The following is a 17,823-nucleotide window of genomic DNA, read 5'->3' as shown; positions in this document are numbered from 1 at the left end:
CATTATTATAATATTTCAAAAGTTTAATAAAATATAATAATAATATGATATAGTTTAATAAATAGGTGACGCAGTGGCGCAGTAGGTAGTGCTGTCGCCTCACAGCAAGAAGGTCGCTGGGTCGCTGGTTCGAACCTCGGCTCAGTTGGCATTTCTGTGTGGAGTTTGCATGTTCTCCCTTCGGTTTCCTCCGGGTGCTCTAGTTTCCCCCACAGTCCAAAGATATGCGGTACAGGTGATTTGGGTAGGCTAAATTGTCCATAGTGCATGAGTGTGTGTGTGAATGTGTGTGTGGATGTTTCCCAGAGATGGGTTGCTGCTAGGGCATCCGCTGCATAAAAGTGTGCTGGATAAGTTGGCGGTTCATTCCACTGTGGCGACTCCGGATTAATAAAGGGACTAAGCTGACAAGAAAATGAATGAATAATATAATACAATTTAATATAATGTAATATAGTACAATATAATATGACAAATATAATATAATTAATATAATATAATATAATATAATATAATATAATATAATATAATATAATATAATATAATATAATATAATATAATATAATATAATATAATATAATAATATGATGTGATATGAAAGGTTTATTTGGCTAAAATCTTCATACAAGAATAGTTTCTGTCAGCTCATGACAACACAACTTTAATTCGCAAGCATTTTATACTACATTCACTATATCCAAAAACAGTTATTTTAAACTGTAATATTTCGCATAGCGACTACGTCACGATAACCAGCGATCGTTCTCCATAGATCGCTGGTTCCCACACAATAACCATGGACTACACTTCCGCCTTTTCCTGGACTACATATTCAGACATGCACTACGCCCAGACACCCATGCTCACTCATCTAGACTGATTACACTCGCAACACCTGAGGACTATCAGAGACTGATTGCATTCACTACATAAGCCACACATTCACCCTTTCAGTTTGCCGAGTCTTGTTAATCTGTTGATAACACTACAGCAGATTTTCTCTGTCTTGTTTCCCGTGTTTCGATCCAACCTGCCTTACGACCTATAGCCTGTTTACTGACAACGATTGGACTGCCTGTACATACCTGACTGGACTGCCTGTACATACCAGTTTGCACCTGTATTGACCACTGCTTGCCTGACCACGAATAAACCTGCATATTGGATCTTACCTCCAGTTGTGTGTGTCACATTACAGACTAACTTTGTTCTGTAAATTGATCCCAAGTTTTTGACCATCAAAGTGCACATAAACATGCATACAAACACACAACAAAAGAAAAACGCTCTCAGAAACGCTCATTCATTCGAGAGGATTTGCTACACTGATTGCTTGCTGTGCTAAATCAAGATTATAGATGGCAAAGTAATCCAGTGACAGTGCAAACATCTCTCATGGATGAGCGCGTGTGGATAATTACCGCATTTGAGTCTAATTGAACAGATCTGTTGAACTTTCTCCACCTCGTCTGATGTTAATAAGAAAAACTCTGAGAGGAGCCTTGGGTTTTACTCTGGTTTACGTGCGTGGAGAGCAACTGGAATAATTAAGGAAAGATAATGATCTCCTGGCTTTGTGTTATTGTCATTTCCTCAAGCTTTCAAACGCAGATTCATTAAAACTTCTAAATAGTAAATGATTGTTTTTTTTCTCGATGAATGAGACAGAAATGAGTTTCAAAGAAATGCAAATGTGCTTCTTCGGAGAAAACAGCTATATTTTCCTAATAGTCTCATTAAATAATTTCTTAGTAATACCTTAAAATGTCGTCAATATCAGGGGCACAACTACACATTTACAGAGGGGTATGCGGGTTTAAGTTTTGCACCCCTCATTAACATGTCTTCAACTTCAAACAAATACATTTAGCAGTTCTGAACACAACTGAAATAGTATGAAGTAGTAAAAGTATAATTACATTAAGCCTATTAGGTCACAGAGAAATACATCTCATCCCAACCCAAATTTCTTCTCAATTTCATATTCCTAAATGATTAAAGCACCTTGACATGCCTTTTTTCTGTACTTTTTGTATATTTGTGAAAACAAAATGATAGATACGGGAGTCCTAAAGGGCAAAAGAACCTAAAAATGGAATCAATTCTCAAATGCGAGATGTAAGGTCTGTCTTTGCATTAACAATTGACTGAAACTGCAATTGCACCTCTCACAAAGTGAAATAAAAAAGACTGTAATCTGTTTAGTGTAAAAAATAAACAGAGAAAAACTGCCTGAAATGTTCAATTTTATCAAAATGTTATGGCCAAACTTTTTTTGTAACTGAAATTAAAATAGTTTTGAGCAAAAAAAAGTTACCAAAAGGCCTGGGGCCTCATGTACGAAGACTTGCGTGGAAATCTTACTAAAACATTGCGTACGCACAAAGCTGTAAATGTGCGTACGCAGAAAAAAATTCAGATGTATGCAACACTGCGTACGCCGAATCTCACGCATATTCTTTTGTACATCCGAATGAACGTGAAACTGAGCGCAACATGCACGAGCGCAAAACCCCTCCCTGCCTCCTCCCCCGTATGAATATGCTAATGACTATGCTAATGGAAAAACCCAACGAAAAAGCAATGGCAAAATCAAGCAAAAAGAGAAACTTTGAACAGAATGTGGATTGGAGGTTCTGCTTTCGGAGGTAGACCAGAGAAAAGCGGTGTTATTTGCAAGTTTGTTCTCCGGAATTAACAACAAAAGAAAAAAATAGAGTGGGAGAGTTTAGCTGATGCGGTCAACACAGTTGGGTCTGAACATCGCACTGAGTGCATTTAAAAAAAGAAATAGTCTGGTTTATATCTGTAAAATGTTGCATTGCCCTTAGCAGTCTCAGTGGCGCACCTCATAAGAAGCATGTGATCATGTACTGATACGTTCGAGCATAAACTCGGCTCAATCCAGCGTCTGATGAACTCTTTCTTCTTTTTTTCCCTGCTACATATCAGATTTTGCCCACTATTTATCACGAGAAAGACAAGCAGGAATCATCAATAAGTTTGTGCATCATATTGTATTTGCACATTTATTGAATGGAAATGTTTCTGATTCACGCATGCAAATTCATCTTCAGATAGTGTCTTTATAGCAATGTGTGTGCAGTAGATTGCTCAGATTACATTGGGAAAACAGGCAACCGCTGCAAATTGTGCTTTAATGTTTAGCTGGTCAACTGTATGGTATGGAAACCTTACATACCTACTATATGAACCCGTCTCATACAGCTGCCATTGCAAGGCTCAGACACTTTGTAGAGAGGAATTTAACACAACTGCCTCTAGGAGTCGCCAATGGAAATAAAACAGACACGCACAAAAAATGTGCGTACGCCTGCCAGAAAGCTGGCGTGAAGCTGCGCACATTCCCACGTTCAGTTCATTGTTAGTAAATCCAAACGTGAGCGATTCTGAGCGTGAAACTTGGCGTACGCAAAGTTTTTGTGCGTACGCAGCATTGATACATGAGGCCCCTGGAGCCTCATGTATCAACGCTGCATTTCTTTTGTGTGTTTGTTTTATTTCCATTGGCGACTCCTACACGCAATCATGTTAAATCGCACACTACAAAGTATCACTACAATGTGTGCTGTGCAATGGCAAAGGATAATTTCAAAAATCGTTTTGGCACAGCAGTCAGAATTATTAGCCCCCTTGTTTATTTCTTATTTAATAACTCATTTCTAATAACTAATTTATTTTATCTTTGCCATGATGACAGAACAAATTATTTTACTAGATATTTTTCAAGACACTTCTATACAGCTTAAAGTGACATTTAAAGGCTTCACTAGGTTAATAAGGTGAACTAGGCAGGTTACGATAATTAGGCAAGTTATTGTATAACAATGGTTTGTTCTGTAGATTATTGAAAAGAATAGCTTAAAGGGGCTAATAATATTGTCCTTAAAATGGTGTTTAAAAAAATTAATAAATGCTTTTATTCTAGTCAAAATGAAACAGGAAGAATAGGAAGAAATAGGAAGGAATAGGAAGAAAAAATATTATCAGACATACTGTGAAAATGTCCTTGCTTTGTTAAACATCATTTGGGAAATATTTAAAGAAGAAAACTCAAAGTATATATATATATATATATATATATATATATATATATATATATATATATATAGGGATTAAGCCGACAAGTGAATGAATGAATGAATGAATATATATGTATATAATTAGTTAACAAGTTAAAATTGTGGTGATATTTTTACAATTTATTATATATATATATATATATATATATATATATATATATATATATATATATATATATATATATATATATATATATATATATATATATGTATATATATATATTTATATATATATATATATATATATATATATATATATATATATATATATATATATATATATATATATATATATATATATATATCACCACAATTTAACTTGTTAACTGATTATATATATATATATATATATATATATATATATATATATATATATATATATATATATATATATATATATATATATATATATATATATATATATAATCAGTTAACAAGTTAAATTGTGGTGATATTTCACAATTTACTGTTTACTGAATAAATGTTATACTTTGTGTACTATCTTTTTCAAACCCATTAATAGCAGAGAAGATATAATTAAATAATTTTAACTACTAACTTTTACATACTGTAAATATATTTATTACGCTCGATGGTAGAACATTATTTCAGCGGTATATTTTGATATTTCATTTTCACAAACATTGTTTGATTTAATATTAAATCAGACAACTTACTTTGACATCAATATGCCATCCATGTTTACAATGTTTTATGCTATATACTCTGCTTGTTTTAACTAACTATTTAAAATGAGTTGAAACAACACAATTGTTGAGGTTTTTAAGTACAACTTAATTGTTTTAAATTTGTGTTTGGACAACATGAGTGAATTGAGTGGGACCCTGTGTTTTTATTTATTTTTTTTTCAGCGATTTGTGTACATACCTATTTATTTTCAAATTTCATGACTATTGAAAATGCTTCTGAGGATGCATTCAATAATGATGATACTTTAGACCTGATGCTTTAGTAATACTTTTAATTTAAATTACATTAAAAGCATAGACAAAGCACACAGCACTGTTACCTACACCCCAAAAAACAAAAGATTTGTGCTGTTGTTCAAACTACTTATTTAAAATTAGCTGAAACAACACAACTCTTGAGGTTTTTTTGGACAACTTAAGTTACTGTAATTGTTCAATTCAATTAAATATATAGAAATTATTAAGCTAACTTAGTCGATTTGTGTTTAGACAATGTGAAGGAATTGTTTGGAACCCAGCATTTGTTTACAATGTAAAAACGACCCCAATCCACACACAAACCACTAAAAAATGACAGTAAAACGCAATACTTCACCTTGTCTGAAAGAAGTGCCATGTTCGGGCTATGGAGAAACAATCAGCGGTAAAAGATCCACAGAGGGAAATGGTGTCTGCTAGTGCAGTGGTGTTCCTCAGTGTGTTCTCTGCTCCGGGACAAAGTTGAAACTGCAGATAAACTCCAGATAAAGAGGTGATTGTTAATGGTCAGAGGGCTTTGACTGACAAGCGAAATCATACATGCAGGAATCTGCCTCCTGTTTATCAAAGGATGATGATGATGAGCTCATCCAAACAAATCAACATGATTACATAAAAAGAGTGACATCACCGTCTAGCTTCTAAATGCAAATTAAACGGAATCCCAGAGCCAGATTTTAATGGCTTCTCTATTTTATTTTGTTTTTCAAAGATGTTTCCTTTGAATAAAAAGAGACTACAGCGAGCATAGTTATACATTTAGCATGGTTGTATCATTTGAGAAATGTGTGAGATCTTTGGCTTGAGCTGATGTTTATAGTCTTCACATTTACATTAGGTCATTTAGCACAGGGGTTTTCAAACTTTTAGGACATACCCCCCAAGTCTGTCCAATTTCACTAGGTTTTATTTTAAGAGTGTTTCAACCAACACAATCTCACTGGAATTCCCAAGTTTTTGATTTAGTGGGTAATTCGTATGAATTCGCACAATCTAATTTGTACAATTTAGTATGATTTGCTCATCCCCCAATGACGGTTGGGTTTAGGGGTGGGGTTAGGTGCCACGCCTCCTTTTTAAAATTGTACATTTTCGTACGACTGAACTCGTTATTGTATATATAAAATTATATATATATTGGAATTTCAAAGGACATAAAAGCGCCCGCAGTTGAAGGATTACCCATATATCGAGCATGTCACTGAACATCTGTGTGAATAGAAAACCTTTAACCTTAACGAAAATCGATCTCAGTTTTATTGCATTGCTTTGTTGGAGATTAAATTGTGTCATTTGTGATTTTTGTTATTATAAAAATGTAACGTTGTGAAGATTTGCAATGTACTGGAGAATGTACTTTTGCAGTTTGGAGATAAACTGAAACTAAACAAGTCTTGGAACTGTGCAATCAGCGCCTGCTTATCCGCTGTTTGTCCCAGCTGTTATCACTAATGTTGGGAACAGCACATTGTTCAGGAGAAGAAAAAAAAAAGTAGAAGGAAAGTGTTACATAACCCGTGCACAGATTCCAGACATGTTTCAGTGATTAATTGTGTTGGCTCGACAAAATCAGCATGCAGGTATTATGCAGACTTGAATATCAACAGCTTTAGAATTACTCAGAAAAAGATTTTCTCAAAGTAATAAACAGTTGTTCCAAATAATACTATGGAAATACACTTAAAAAAAAATTTTTTGTCATTCCAACACAAATCGATTAAGGGCGTACTCACAACTATACAGTTGCCTTCACTCTAAAAAATATTGTTCAGACAAAACAAAAAAAAATTATGCAACAGTTTGCTTTAATATATTGAAGTTACGACAACATCTAACAAAAAAGTGTAGACAACAAACTTTATTATGTTAGCCAAATATTTTCCTCTTCAATCAGAGGCATTTTTACATAGCAAAAACCTCAAATCTATAAGTTGAGTTCTCCAAAAAATGTTGTTTCAGTTAGTTTTTTATTTTGAAAATGAAAACAAATGTTATTAATTACATGCTCATTTTCAAGTTTAAAACCCCAAATAAATTAAGTAGCCGAAATTGTTACATTTTTTGTTTGTTTTCAAATTTACTGTTCATGCTTGTAAGAAATACATTTAACAACAACGTATTTGTTTTTCGCTAGTTTTTTATTTGTATTAAAGGTTTTCATTGTTTTACAAAACTAAAACATGTACTGTCCCATATTATCAGTGTAAAAAAATAACAAAAACATTAGTGAATAGACTTAAAAATACAAAACAACAACAAAGTTATCAACCCAATTTCTTTGGGTTGCTCCAAGTTAAATATTGTTTTAAAGCAACTGACAGTTATATTTAGCTTTAAATTAGCTGCATTTTTAAAATTGATGTAATTATCAATATTTTCCTGTTTTGAAAACTTAATAAAATTATTCTGGCAACTTGAAAGTTTAAATCTAATCAGCATTTTAGATTTTTTCAGTTAAAATAATGTATTAAACTATAGTGGCAACAGACCTCTTGAGTTACTTTTTAGAGTGTTGAACAAGGCCAAAAGCACGCTTACCGTCTCCCCCAATGACCCGCACTCACATTACATTCGGGCCTGGGCACGCTTACGTCATCGATGGTGCGCTGTTCAGTAAGAAGCGCTTTCGCTCAGCACAGTGGAGATTTCTTTAGTTATATTGTTAAAGTGGGTTGATATGCAGTGGCGTGCAGTCTAATATTTCAGCAAACACATCAGCCACTTTTGACGCTTCTAAACATTCATAAAGTCCTCGTGCTGCATTAATTAGGAGGCTTGCTGAAGGTGCAGCTGTCATGCAGTGAGGGGTTTGCGTCTTTAATAATCTATGACAGATTGCGTTCATTAAATAGTAAGAATGATTCATTAATCCATATGAAACTGCCCCTTAAAAGTCTTGTCTCGCTTTCAGTTTTGGGCTTTGGCGCATTTTGCACTCACAAACAAGCGTACTGTGCCAAAGCCCAAGTGAGCTGCGCCTGAGCCCGATTCAGAGCATTCTGATAATGATGTTGTCCCAAAAAATCAAGCAACACATAATTAATAAGAGATGGGTTGCGGCTGGAAGGGCATCTGCTGCGTAAAAACGTGCTGGATAAGTTGGCGGTTCGTTCCGCTGTGGCGACCCCAGATTAATAAAAGCACTAAGCCGTCAAGAAAATGAATGAATGAATGAATGTCTGTATTTATATAGTGTATTTATTGTGTATGGTCATACACCAAAAGCGCTTTACAATCACGAAGGAGTTCTATCCGAAATTGGGTTATTTAGCTTACCCAATTCACCATGTCTTTGGACTGTGGAAGAAACCGGAGCATCTGGAGGAAACCCACGCCAACATGGGGAGAACATGCAAACTACACAAAGAAATGTCAACTGGCCCATCCCAGGGTTCGAACCAATGACCTTCTTGCTGTAAGGCGATTGTGCTAACCACTGTGCCACCATGCCGCCCTAAGCAATATTTTGACTTTATTTAATAAAAAGTGAGAAAACTTGTTGCCTTACAATTTTACAGTAAAATAACTATGTGCACAATTATTAAAAAAACGAAGTATGTGCGCTTAACAGTTCCAAGTTACATTGAGTTTACTCCTTTTTTTGAAGTACTAATTGCTTTTTACAATACATGAGATTTTATTAAATCATTGTACAGAAAAATCCCAGTAAAAAAAAAGGTATCTTAGTAGCCATAATGTCATTATTGCAGGATCACTTGTGTTTAAGAAGTGTTTTATTGTCATTTGGTTTAATTGTGAACACAGGAGATTCATCTGTTCAGACTGGTGGGTCGTGGGAACGTTTTCAGTGGGTCGCGAGGTGTGTGGTCAGAAAACAACAATAGTTTAATTTTATACTTATTTTGACTCTTATTTTGAAATGTGTGCACGATAACCCTACCATTTGACATTTGAAATTTCATTTAATTATAGCAACAAATATGTCGAAGCGCAAGTACGAACCTGAATATGTAAAGTATGGGTTTACACATATTGACGACAAAAAAGACTTAGCATCAGTGTGTCATAAGTAGTGAGGTGCTCTCACAAGAGAGCATGAAACCTTCTAAATTAAAACGACATTTAGAAACCAGACAACATGTTTTATTAACTGTTTAGTTCACGATAACTGATCATTTCCTTACCCTAACCCCTTGTCTACAGTATTTGTTATTTTTACTTTGTAATGTTTCTATAATTTGATACATTTTGTTAAATGGCAGCAATAAAATAGTGTTTATTTGTAAGTCTTGGTGATTTTCTTATGATTTATCTGTCACTACTTGAGTATGTTAACAGATAAATACAAATTCATTTTAATTCCTAAAATTGTATTATAGTTCCTAAAAATTTGGGTCGCGGCTTAAAGACCATGTAAAAATGTGGGTCCCATGGCCAAACCAGTTGAGAACCCCTGCTGTAATATATCCAATATTATATATATATTAGTACAAAATTTTACATTTATGAATAAAATAAGCCACAGAAAGTTAACAAATTTTCAAGTTTTCAAATTTTAGTCTGATTTAATGCATGGCCTATTGAAATAACTACAATATAAAACAAACCGGAAATGAAATAAAATGAATGAAAACTTTAGACATATTGAACAAAACAGCATAAACACAACAACATTATTAAAACTTTAAAAAAGAAATCAATAAAAAAAAATATTTAAAAAAATGTTTTAAATCTCTAAATGTTCATTAATTCATTCATTTTTCTTCGGCTTAAGCTGCGGTCACACTACAGTTTGTGCGTGTGAAATTCATGTCGTACGGCGCTGCGAAAAGGGGCGGGATTAAACAAGATGATGAGACATTTACAAAAGCGAGCAATTGCTCCATGTTTTAAATTTCTGTCCAGAGAGGTCATGTTTTGATCCTCGGTTGGTCTCACGCAGTCAAGTAATGCGATTTCGCAGGTCACAGTTCACCAAGCTTGAACCTGCAAAACTTGACAAAAAAACTTGACCCTGCATTTCCGGTCTGACGCATTCTCGTGCGTATGAATGGAACTATGGGGAGACAAGTCCAATGTGACCGCAGCTGTAGTCCCTTTATTCATCAGGGGTCACCACAGCACAATAAACCGCCAACTATTCCAGCAAATGTTTTACACAGCCCTTCCAGTCACAACCCAGTAGCCTACTGGAATACGCTTTAAATTCACACACACACTCAACCACTAGCCTATGTCAAATGTAATTTATTCAATTCACTTATAGCTCATGTGTTTGGACTGTGGGGGAAACCCACACCAACACGGGAGAACATGCAAACTCCACACAAAAGTGCCAACTGTTAACTGTGAAGCAACCGCACTAACCACTAAGCCACGGTGTTGCCCATCTCTGAAAGTTTTACGGTTGATTTAAAATCAATTGGCTAAGTTTAACCACTGACTCAGTAGCATTTATCAGTTGTAAGTGTATGTTCTGCTGCAGTTTTATGATGAGTGCAATAAAAATATGTCCAAACTCTTATCTCACATCTCAGATAATGATTGTTCATAACCATAAACACAATGATTATGCTTGAATCATGGATGTGATTTCAGTGAAATGACCTAACCGCAGAAAAACAACAAGGAAGCTCTGTTTTCAAGTTACTAAGGAACAGTTTGTTTAGCTAACATTCATTTTCAGCAGCTGTAATTTGGTTTGTTGCTAAACAGCTTCATCTGCTGGACAAATACTGTATTATAGAAATATCTTGACTTTGTACAAAATATTTACGTGTTATTTTTTTTATTTTGCTGTATACATAAATATTATTAGAAACGTATCATATTTGATATTTCAAGACGTTTATAATAATCTAATATTAGCATGGAGCGATAGCGGAAAAAATAAACTACATCTCCCAAGATTCAAGAGGGTCGCAACTGCGCATGCACGCGTGTCAGATGGGACGTAAACAAGCTACAGGAAGCGCAGCTGTTACATTGATCATAGCAGGTTTGTACACGGCATTATTTTTTATATACTAATTCTTTTAATATCATGTTTTGTCAGCATAATGGCCTGTTTTGTTGATTATAAAGCGTGTGTGTCTATTAATAGTTTTAGAGGTTGACTTTGTTTGTAAAATTCGAGGTCCGTTAGCAAGCATGCTAGCATAGAAACTCCCTTTATGCACAATTGGACTTAATATTAAAATCATACATATTGTATTATATGTTTTCTCAGCGGTAACGAGGGTAAGTAATTTGTTTAATGCTTATAAAGATTATATTTCATATAGTTTGACTTATGTTTCATTCAAACGAAACAGCTGCTGTCAGAATGGATTTATTCAGCCCTTTTTATATGATTAAGTCATTTCTTATTAATTATTACGACTGCGCAAATTATATCTGTGTACGCTTAATGTGTTTTGAATGTGGTGTGATTTTATTTTGGGCTACTTTTTTGCATGTTGTAAGAGTAGGTTTCACGGATATACAGTTGATAAATGTTAAAACTGATCTAAGAGTAGCCCTATTTGATGTAATTGTGGTACAAATATGATTATTCATATGCAATTTTATATATTTGTATTCGCTTATCACATTAATAAAATGTTCTGATATTTCTGGTTACCAGATAAAAATTGTATCTGGTTTTTCAGGGCTGTGCTAGGAATTAATGCAAATATGTAGAGAAGAGGCATGCAAATGTAAAAAAAATTAATGAATAATTGTGTATATATAGTATCAAAATAAAGTCAGTTTTATTTGGGATAAATAATTGCAAAAACAATCAAAAAAGACTGATTTTAAACCTAGTATTAGTTAATGAATCCAAATGTGGGGCAGCACGGTGGTGCAATGGGTAGCACAATCGCCTTACAGCAAAAGCTTGCTGGTTCGAGCTGGGTCAGTGTCAGGGAGCATTTTTTTTTTTCCCCGTGTTTGTGTGGGTTTCCTCCGGGTGTTCTGGTTTCCCCCACAGTCCAAAGACATGCGGTCCAGGTGAATAGAATGAGCCAAATTGGCTGTAGTGTATGGATGTTTCCCAGAATGTATGGATGTTTCCCAGTACTGGGTTGTGGCTGTAAGGGTATCTGCTGCGTAAAACGTATGCTGGATAAGTTGGCGGTACATTCCACAGTGGCGACCGCTTAATAATAAAGGGACTAAGCTAAAAGGAAAATTAAAGAATAAACGAATAATCCAAATGTAGGAATAAATTAGTTAAAATGAATCAATGTAAATGTGTAGAGGCATGACATTTTGAAAATAATTGAAAAGAAATTGTATGAATAATCTAATTTTTTTTTATTAATATAAATAATTCCTTTAAAAATCAAGAAATTTACTTTTAAAATAAAGTATTATTTATTCATTCATTTTGCTTCAGCTTAGTCTTTTTATTCATCACGGCTCGCTACAGCGGAATTAGCCGCCAACTTACCCAGCATCTGTTTTACACAGTGGATGCCCTTCCAGCTGCAACCCAGTACTGGGAAACACCCGGAGGAAACCCATACCAACACAAGGCACATGCAAACTTCCCAAAGAAACGCCAACTGAACCAGCCGGGAGTCCAACCAGTGACCTTCATGTAAAATAAAGTATTAATTATATTAATCCAAGCATGTGATTAAATTAGATTAAAATAAATTAAGGGTACGTGTGGGAAAAAAGGCAAGAAAATGTCAAATTAAGTGTCTAAATATTATTAAAAAAAAAAAAAAAATTTATAAGACAAATAATTACATAATCAAGAAATGCACAATTAAAATAAAGCATATTATTTTATATTAATCCAAACATACTACATATTATTGTGTTAATAAATTAATTAATTGTTCCAGGCTGCTCCGTAAACTTTTTACTTTACTGACATTAAATTGATTCCTGTTAAAGCTTTAGAGATGTAAAAGAATGTGTGGCAGCTAGAGGGCATTAGTATCATTGTTATGACCTTATATGAACAGATTTGAGCATTTAACCACACATATTTTTAAGTGTACTGAACAAGTTTCATTAGACATCCACATCATTCATTTGAAGGTTATCTTTTTTTCCTGATGCAAGAATCGCACATTTAATCGACCACTGGCTGGGAGTACATTTAAAAAAAGAATCGATTCCAAGGAGTTGAGAGTTGGAAGTCGATTCCAAACGTTCTGAATCAATTCCTATAAAGGGACTCCTCTGTTCAGTTTAAAAGAAATAATGAATATTTTGACAAATTCTTTGAATTATTGATTATTTGAATTGTAATATTGAGAAGTCACGTGTCATTAATGATCAGATACTCTTACTCAAGCAGATTTGAATTAATTTTAATTCAATAGCTCATTAATACCATATCCTTGATTTACTTACCATTTTATATTTTCTAACAGCTTTTATTGTATGCATGCTGCTATATCCAAATAATAGACTATATAAGGTTGAACATGTATTGCTGATTATTAGCTTTTGTTTAAGTTAATGGTGATGGTTTATAATGCACACAAGTCTTATAAACAGCTTTGGACATTTTGAAGCTGATATGGTGCACAAAAAGTGTTTAGCTCCACTCTTAATACATATAAAAATATAAAAGGGTTTAATCTTACGGTATTTTTGTTTTAAATGAAATTCTGTAGTTTTTTTTTTTGTAATCTTGAAATCTCTCTGTTGTTATAACAAAACATTCACACACATCTTATTGACATATAAGGTGCACTCTTATTCAGTGCTGTAATGCTGTTATTTCAGTGTACAGTTTTTAGTTTCTATTTGACAGTTGACCAGTGTTTTAGACATGTTAATAACTATATTAAAATAACTTATTTTTATTAGCTTATTTATTTTTATTATTTATTTATTAACTCATTTATTTATTACTTTTTTATTTATTAACTAATTATTTTAACTAATTTATTTATATGTTAGTGTGTTTTCATTAGCTTGTTTAAGCTTATTAAGCTTATTATTTATTTATTAATTTATTTATTAACCAACTTATTTATTACCTTATTTATTTATTAAAATATTTTTATTTATTTACTAATTTATTCATTAACCAATTTGTTTATTTACTGACTTGGTTTTATTCACTTTTATTTATTTCATGTTTTGTTTATTTATTGAATAAGTAATTTATTCATTACCTAATTTATTTATTATTTTTTTAATAGCTAATTTATTATTTCAACTAATTTATTTATTTATTTATGTACTTATTTATATTAGCTTATTTATCTATTTACTAATTTATTTATTAACCAATTTATTTATCAACTTATATATAAAATATATTTTATTTATTACCTAATTTATTTATTATTTTTATATATTAACTAATTTAATATTTTAACTAATTTATTTAAATATTGACATATTTTAGCTTATTAATTAATTTATCTATTTACTAATATATTAATTAACTTATTTATTTAAATATATTTTATTTATTAACTTATTTATTTATCAACCAATTTATTTATTTATATATTTATTTTTTCTTTTGCTAGCTTATTAATTTCATTTTTTTGTAAAATTGTTTATTTACTCATCAACAAATTTATTTATTAATTAATTAATTATTTTATTTATTAACTAATTTATTTATTATTTTAACTATTTTATTTATCTAATAACTTACTTATGTTATTAGCCTATTTTTTTATTTATTTGTCTATTTACTTATTTAACTTATTTATTGAATTATTTTTATCTATTAGTATCAACTCATTTATTTATTTATTTATTATTAACCAATTTTTTTTTTTGGCTAATTTATTTTATTACCTTATTTAGTAAAATCTATTTTTATTTATTAATCAATTTATTTTTTATTAGCTTTGTAGCAAGTTGGTATTGTGGTTTTTGTTGTGCAATATATTTCCATCTTAAGCTCGTCATGAATTAAGTCATAAGTTACCGATATGGCAATAAGTAAACAAACAAAAAATGTTTTATGCATGCAGTACATTTTGTGCTTGACAAATCTCCCTTTTAGCTTGTTTATATCTTGCATTGTTTAAATATGTAAAGTTGGAAAAATATATATAAAATGCATTGATTAATTTCCAGAAGTAGGAATCAGAATCAAACAGCCCTGCACTATGCATTTAAATGAACACTTCCTGTATATTTTTTCTATTTTGTTTATAGATGACATGGAAAGGTGACGTGTCATCAGAGTGAACAGTCCATCCCAGGGCACTGTGCTGCGTTCAGCCAATACCAGGGCAGTGCAGAGATGACGGAGTGCTTCTTACCACCCAGTAGCAGCCCTGCGGAGCAGAGGAGGGCGGAGCATCCAGGGGGCGTGGCTCGTACCCCGAGCTCCGAAGAGATCAGTCCCACTAAGTTCCCCGGTCTGTACCGTACAGGTGACCCGTCGCCCCCGCATGACGGACACCATCATGAGCCGCCCGACGCTGCGTCTGATGACGAGAAGGAGCACAACAAGAAGAAGAACAAGTTCAAGAAGAAAGAGAAACGCAGTAAGATAAACACACTCACGTGCTCTCTATTTACACTCAACAAAGCCCAATGTTGGCACTCTCATCTAAATAAAAGACTTGATCAGATGTATTGTTTGTGTTGTAAATAAAGAAAACGCACACATTTCGGTTAATTTCAATTCAAGTTTGTTTGTGTAGCGCTTAACATAATAATTATTGTTTCAAAGCAGTTTTACAAAAGGTGCACATTATTGCATTACAATTAAATTCAAAAAAGGTAAGGTTATTAGATATCATAACTTTAAATAACTAACTAATTAAATACACTCACTGGTTTACTATATTAAGTTCACATGTCCAACTGCTCCTTAACGCAAATTTCTAATTAGCCAATCACATGGCAGCAACTAAATGCATTTATGCATGTAGACATGGACAAGACGATGTGCTGCAGTTTAAACCGAGCATCAGAATGGGGAAGAAAGGGGATTTAAGTAACTTTGAACGTGAAATGGTTGTTGGTGCCAGACGGGCTGGTCTGAGTATGTCAGAAACTGCTGATCTACTGGGATTTTCACGCACAACCATCTCTAGGGTTTACAGAGAATAATCTGAAAAGAGAAAATATCTAGTGAGCGGCAGTTCTGTGGAAGCAAATGCCTTGTTGATAGTAGAGGTCAGAGGAGAATGGCCAGACTGGTTCCAGCTGATAGAAATCAACAATAACTCCAATAACCTCTCGTTACAACCGAGTTTTGCAGAAGAGCATCACTGAACACACAACACATCCAACCTTGAGGCAGATGGACTACAGCAGCAGAAGACCACACCGGGTGCCACTCCTGTCAGCTAAGAACAGGAAACTGAGGCTACAATTTGCACAGGCTGACCAGAATTAGACAATAGAAGATTGGAAAAACGTTGCCTCGTCTGATGAATCTTGATTTCTGCTGCAACATTTGGATGGTAGGGTCAGAATGTGGCATCAACAACATGAAATCATGAATCCATCCCGCCTTCTATCCATGGTTCAGGCTGTTAGTGGTGGTGTAATGGTGTGGGGGATATTTTCCTGGCACAATTTTGGTCCATTAGTACCAATTGAGCATCATGTCAGCGCCACAGCCTACCTGAGTATTGTTGCAGACCATGTCCATCCCTTTATGACCACAGTGTACATATCTTCTGATGGCTACTTCCAGCAGGATAACGCACCATGTCATAAAGCGTAAATCATCTGACTGGTTTATTGAACATGACAAGGAGTTCACTGTACTCAAAAGGCCTCCACAGTCACCAGAGCTCAATCCAACAGAGCACCTTTGGGATGTAGTGGAATGAGAGATTTGCATCATGGATGTGCAGCCAACAAATCAGCTGCAACTGTGTGATGCTATCTTGTCAATATGGAGCAAAATCTCTAAGGAATATTTCCAGTACCTTATTGAATCTATGTCAAGAAAGATTAAGGCAGTTTTGAAGGCAAAAGGGGGTCCAACCTGGTACTAGTCTAGATATCAGAATTTACCAGTTTTTTTTTTTTTTTTTTTTAAATCTCAACGGTAAAAGACGAACATGGTTATGAAAATGTTAAAACATGTGCTTGTTTGTTATAAAAAATAGTAATAATGACAAAAAATTGTAATTTGTGGCCCCTTACTTCGGTGTGCAGACATGCTGCCGTTGTGTCTGGTGTATTCTGGTAAATTTCCAACCCTTTGGTTTCGAATGCGTGCAACAACTTTAACCATGAGGTAAACACAGAACAAAACTTTCCATCCGGAGCTCCATCACGGGACTCCACACTTGTAAACAATCGCTCGCGCCATTCGCGCAGGCTTTCGGTCCCGCCCAGACTCGTCGGCGCTAGCAAGCCGACCAATCACAGAGCTTGCGCTACGCGTTGTTGCGACGTGTAGTTACAATTTTTGAGAGGTGCACGTCCGTGACGGCGATGACCACGGCGAAGGGCTATGCGTCAGCGCCGTAGCCTACGCCGGTGTTTGACGCAGAAGTATAAATCAGCCTTAAGGGTGAGAATTGGGACTGGGTCTAACTGGCTTTTCATAGCTGCACCTGGAAGTCAGGAGATGCAGAAATTAGTTTTTTTTTGTCATTATTACGAAGTTTTACAACAAACAAGCACATGATCTAATACATTTATAACTGCATTTGTGTTTTACCGTTATACTTAAACAAATCTTAAAATAAAAAACGCTAAATTTCTCTATCTATAATCCCTAATAATAACTCCTGTACAGCAGTCCCACAACATTCTGACACTCGATGACACTCAGCCATGACACCCTGCAGCCCAAGACCGGTTACTCACTGAAGCTAAGCAGGGCTGAGTCTGGTCAG

General features: G+C 34.0%; 2 protein-coding genes across 6 annotated transcripts in view; one reads left to right on the top strand and one right to left on the bottom strand.

Moving 5' to 3' along the window:
- Positions 1-5,519, bottom strand: part of creb3l3b (cAMP responsive element binding protein 3-like 3b) — a 69,368-nt gene extending 63,849 nt beyond the window's left edge. For all 4 annotated transcript variants that reach the window (XR_012394888.1, XR_012394890.1, XM_009298922.4 and 1 more), the window contains exon 1: positions 5,409-5,519. Coding sequence is in view for 2 of the 4 variants with exons in the window: in XM_009298922.4 (XP_009297197.2) it covers positions 5,409-5,429 (21 nt within the window). In the remaining 2 variants the exon portion in view is untranslated. The remainder of the gene's footprint in view (positions 1-5,408) is intronic.
- A 5,461-nt stretch (positions 5,520-10,980) lies between these two features.
- ralbp1 (ralA binding protein 1) overlaps positions 10,981-17,823 on the top strand; it is a 36,187-nt gene continuing 29,344 nt past the window's right edge. The window contains exons 1-2 of one of the 2 annotated variants that reach the window (XR_012386183.1): positions 10,981-11,030; positions 15,167-15,501. Coding sequence is in view for 1 of the 2 variants with exons in the window: in NM_207080.1 (NP_996963.1) it covers positions 15,255-15,501 (247 nt within the window). In the remaining variant the exon portion in view is untranslated. 2 annotated transcript variants of the gene reach the window in all.

Source organism: Danio rerio, chromosome 2 (genome assembly GCF_049306965.1).
Source record: "Danio rerio strain Tuebingen ecotype United States chromosome 2, GRCz12tu, whole genome shotgun sequence".
Classification (NCBI taxonomy): domain Eukaryota; kingdom Metazoa; phylum Chordata; class Actinopteri; order Cypriniformes; family Danionidae; genus Danio; species Danio rerio.
This window is presented reverse-complemented; position numbering and strand designations above follow the sequence as displayed.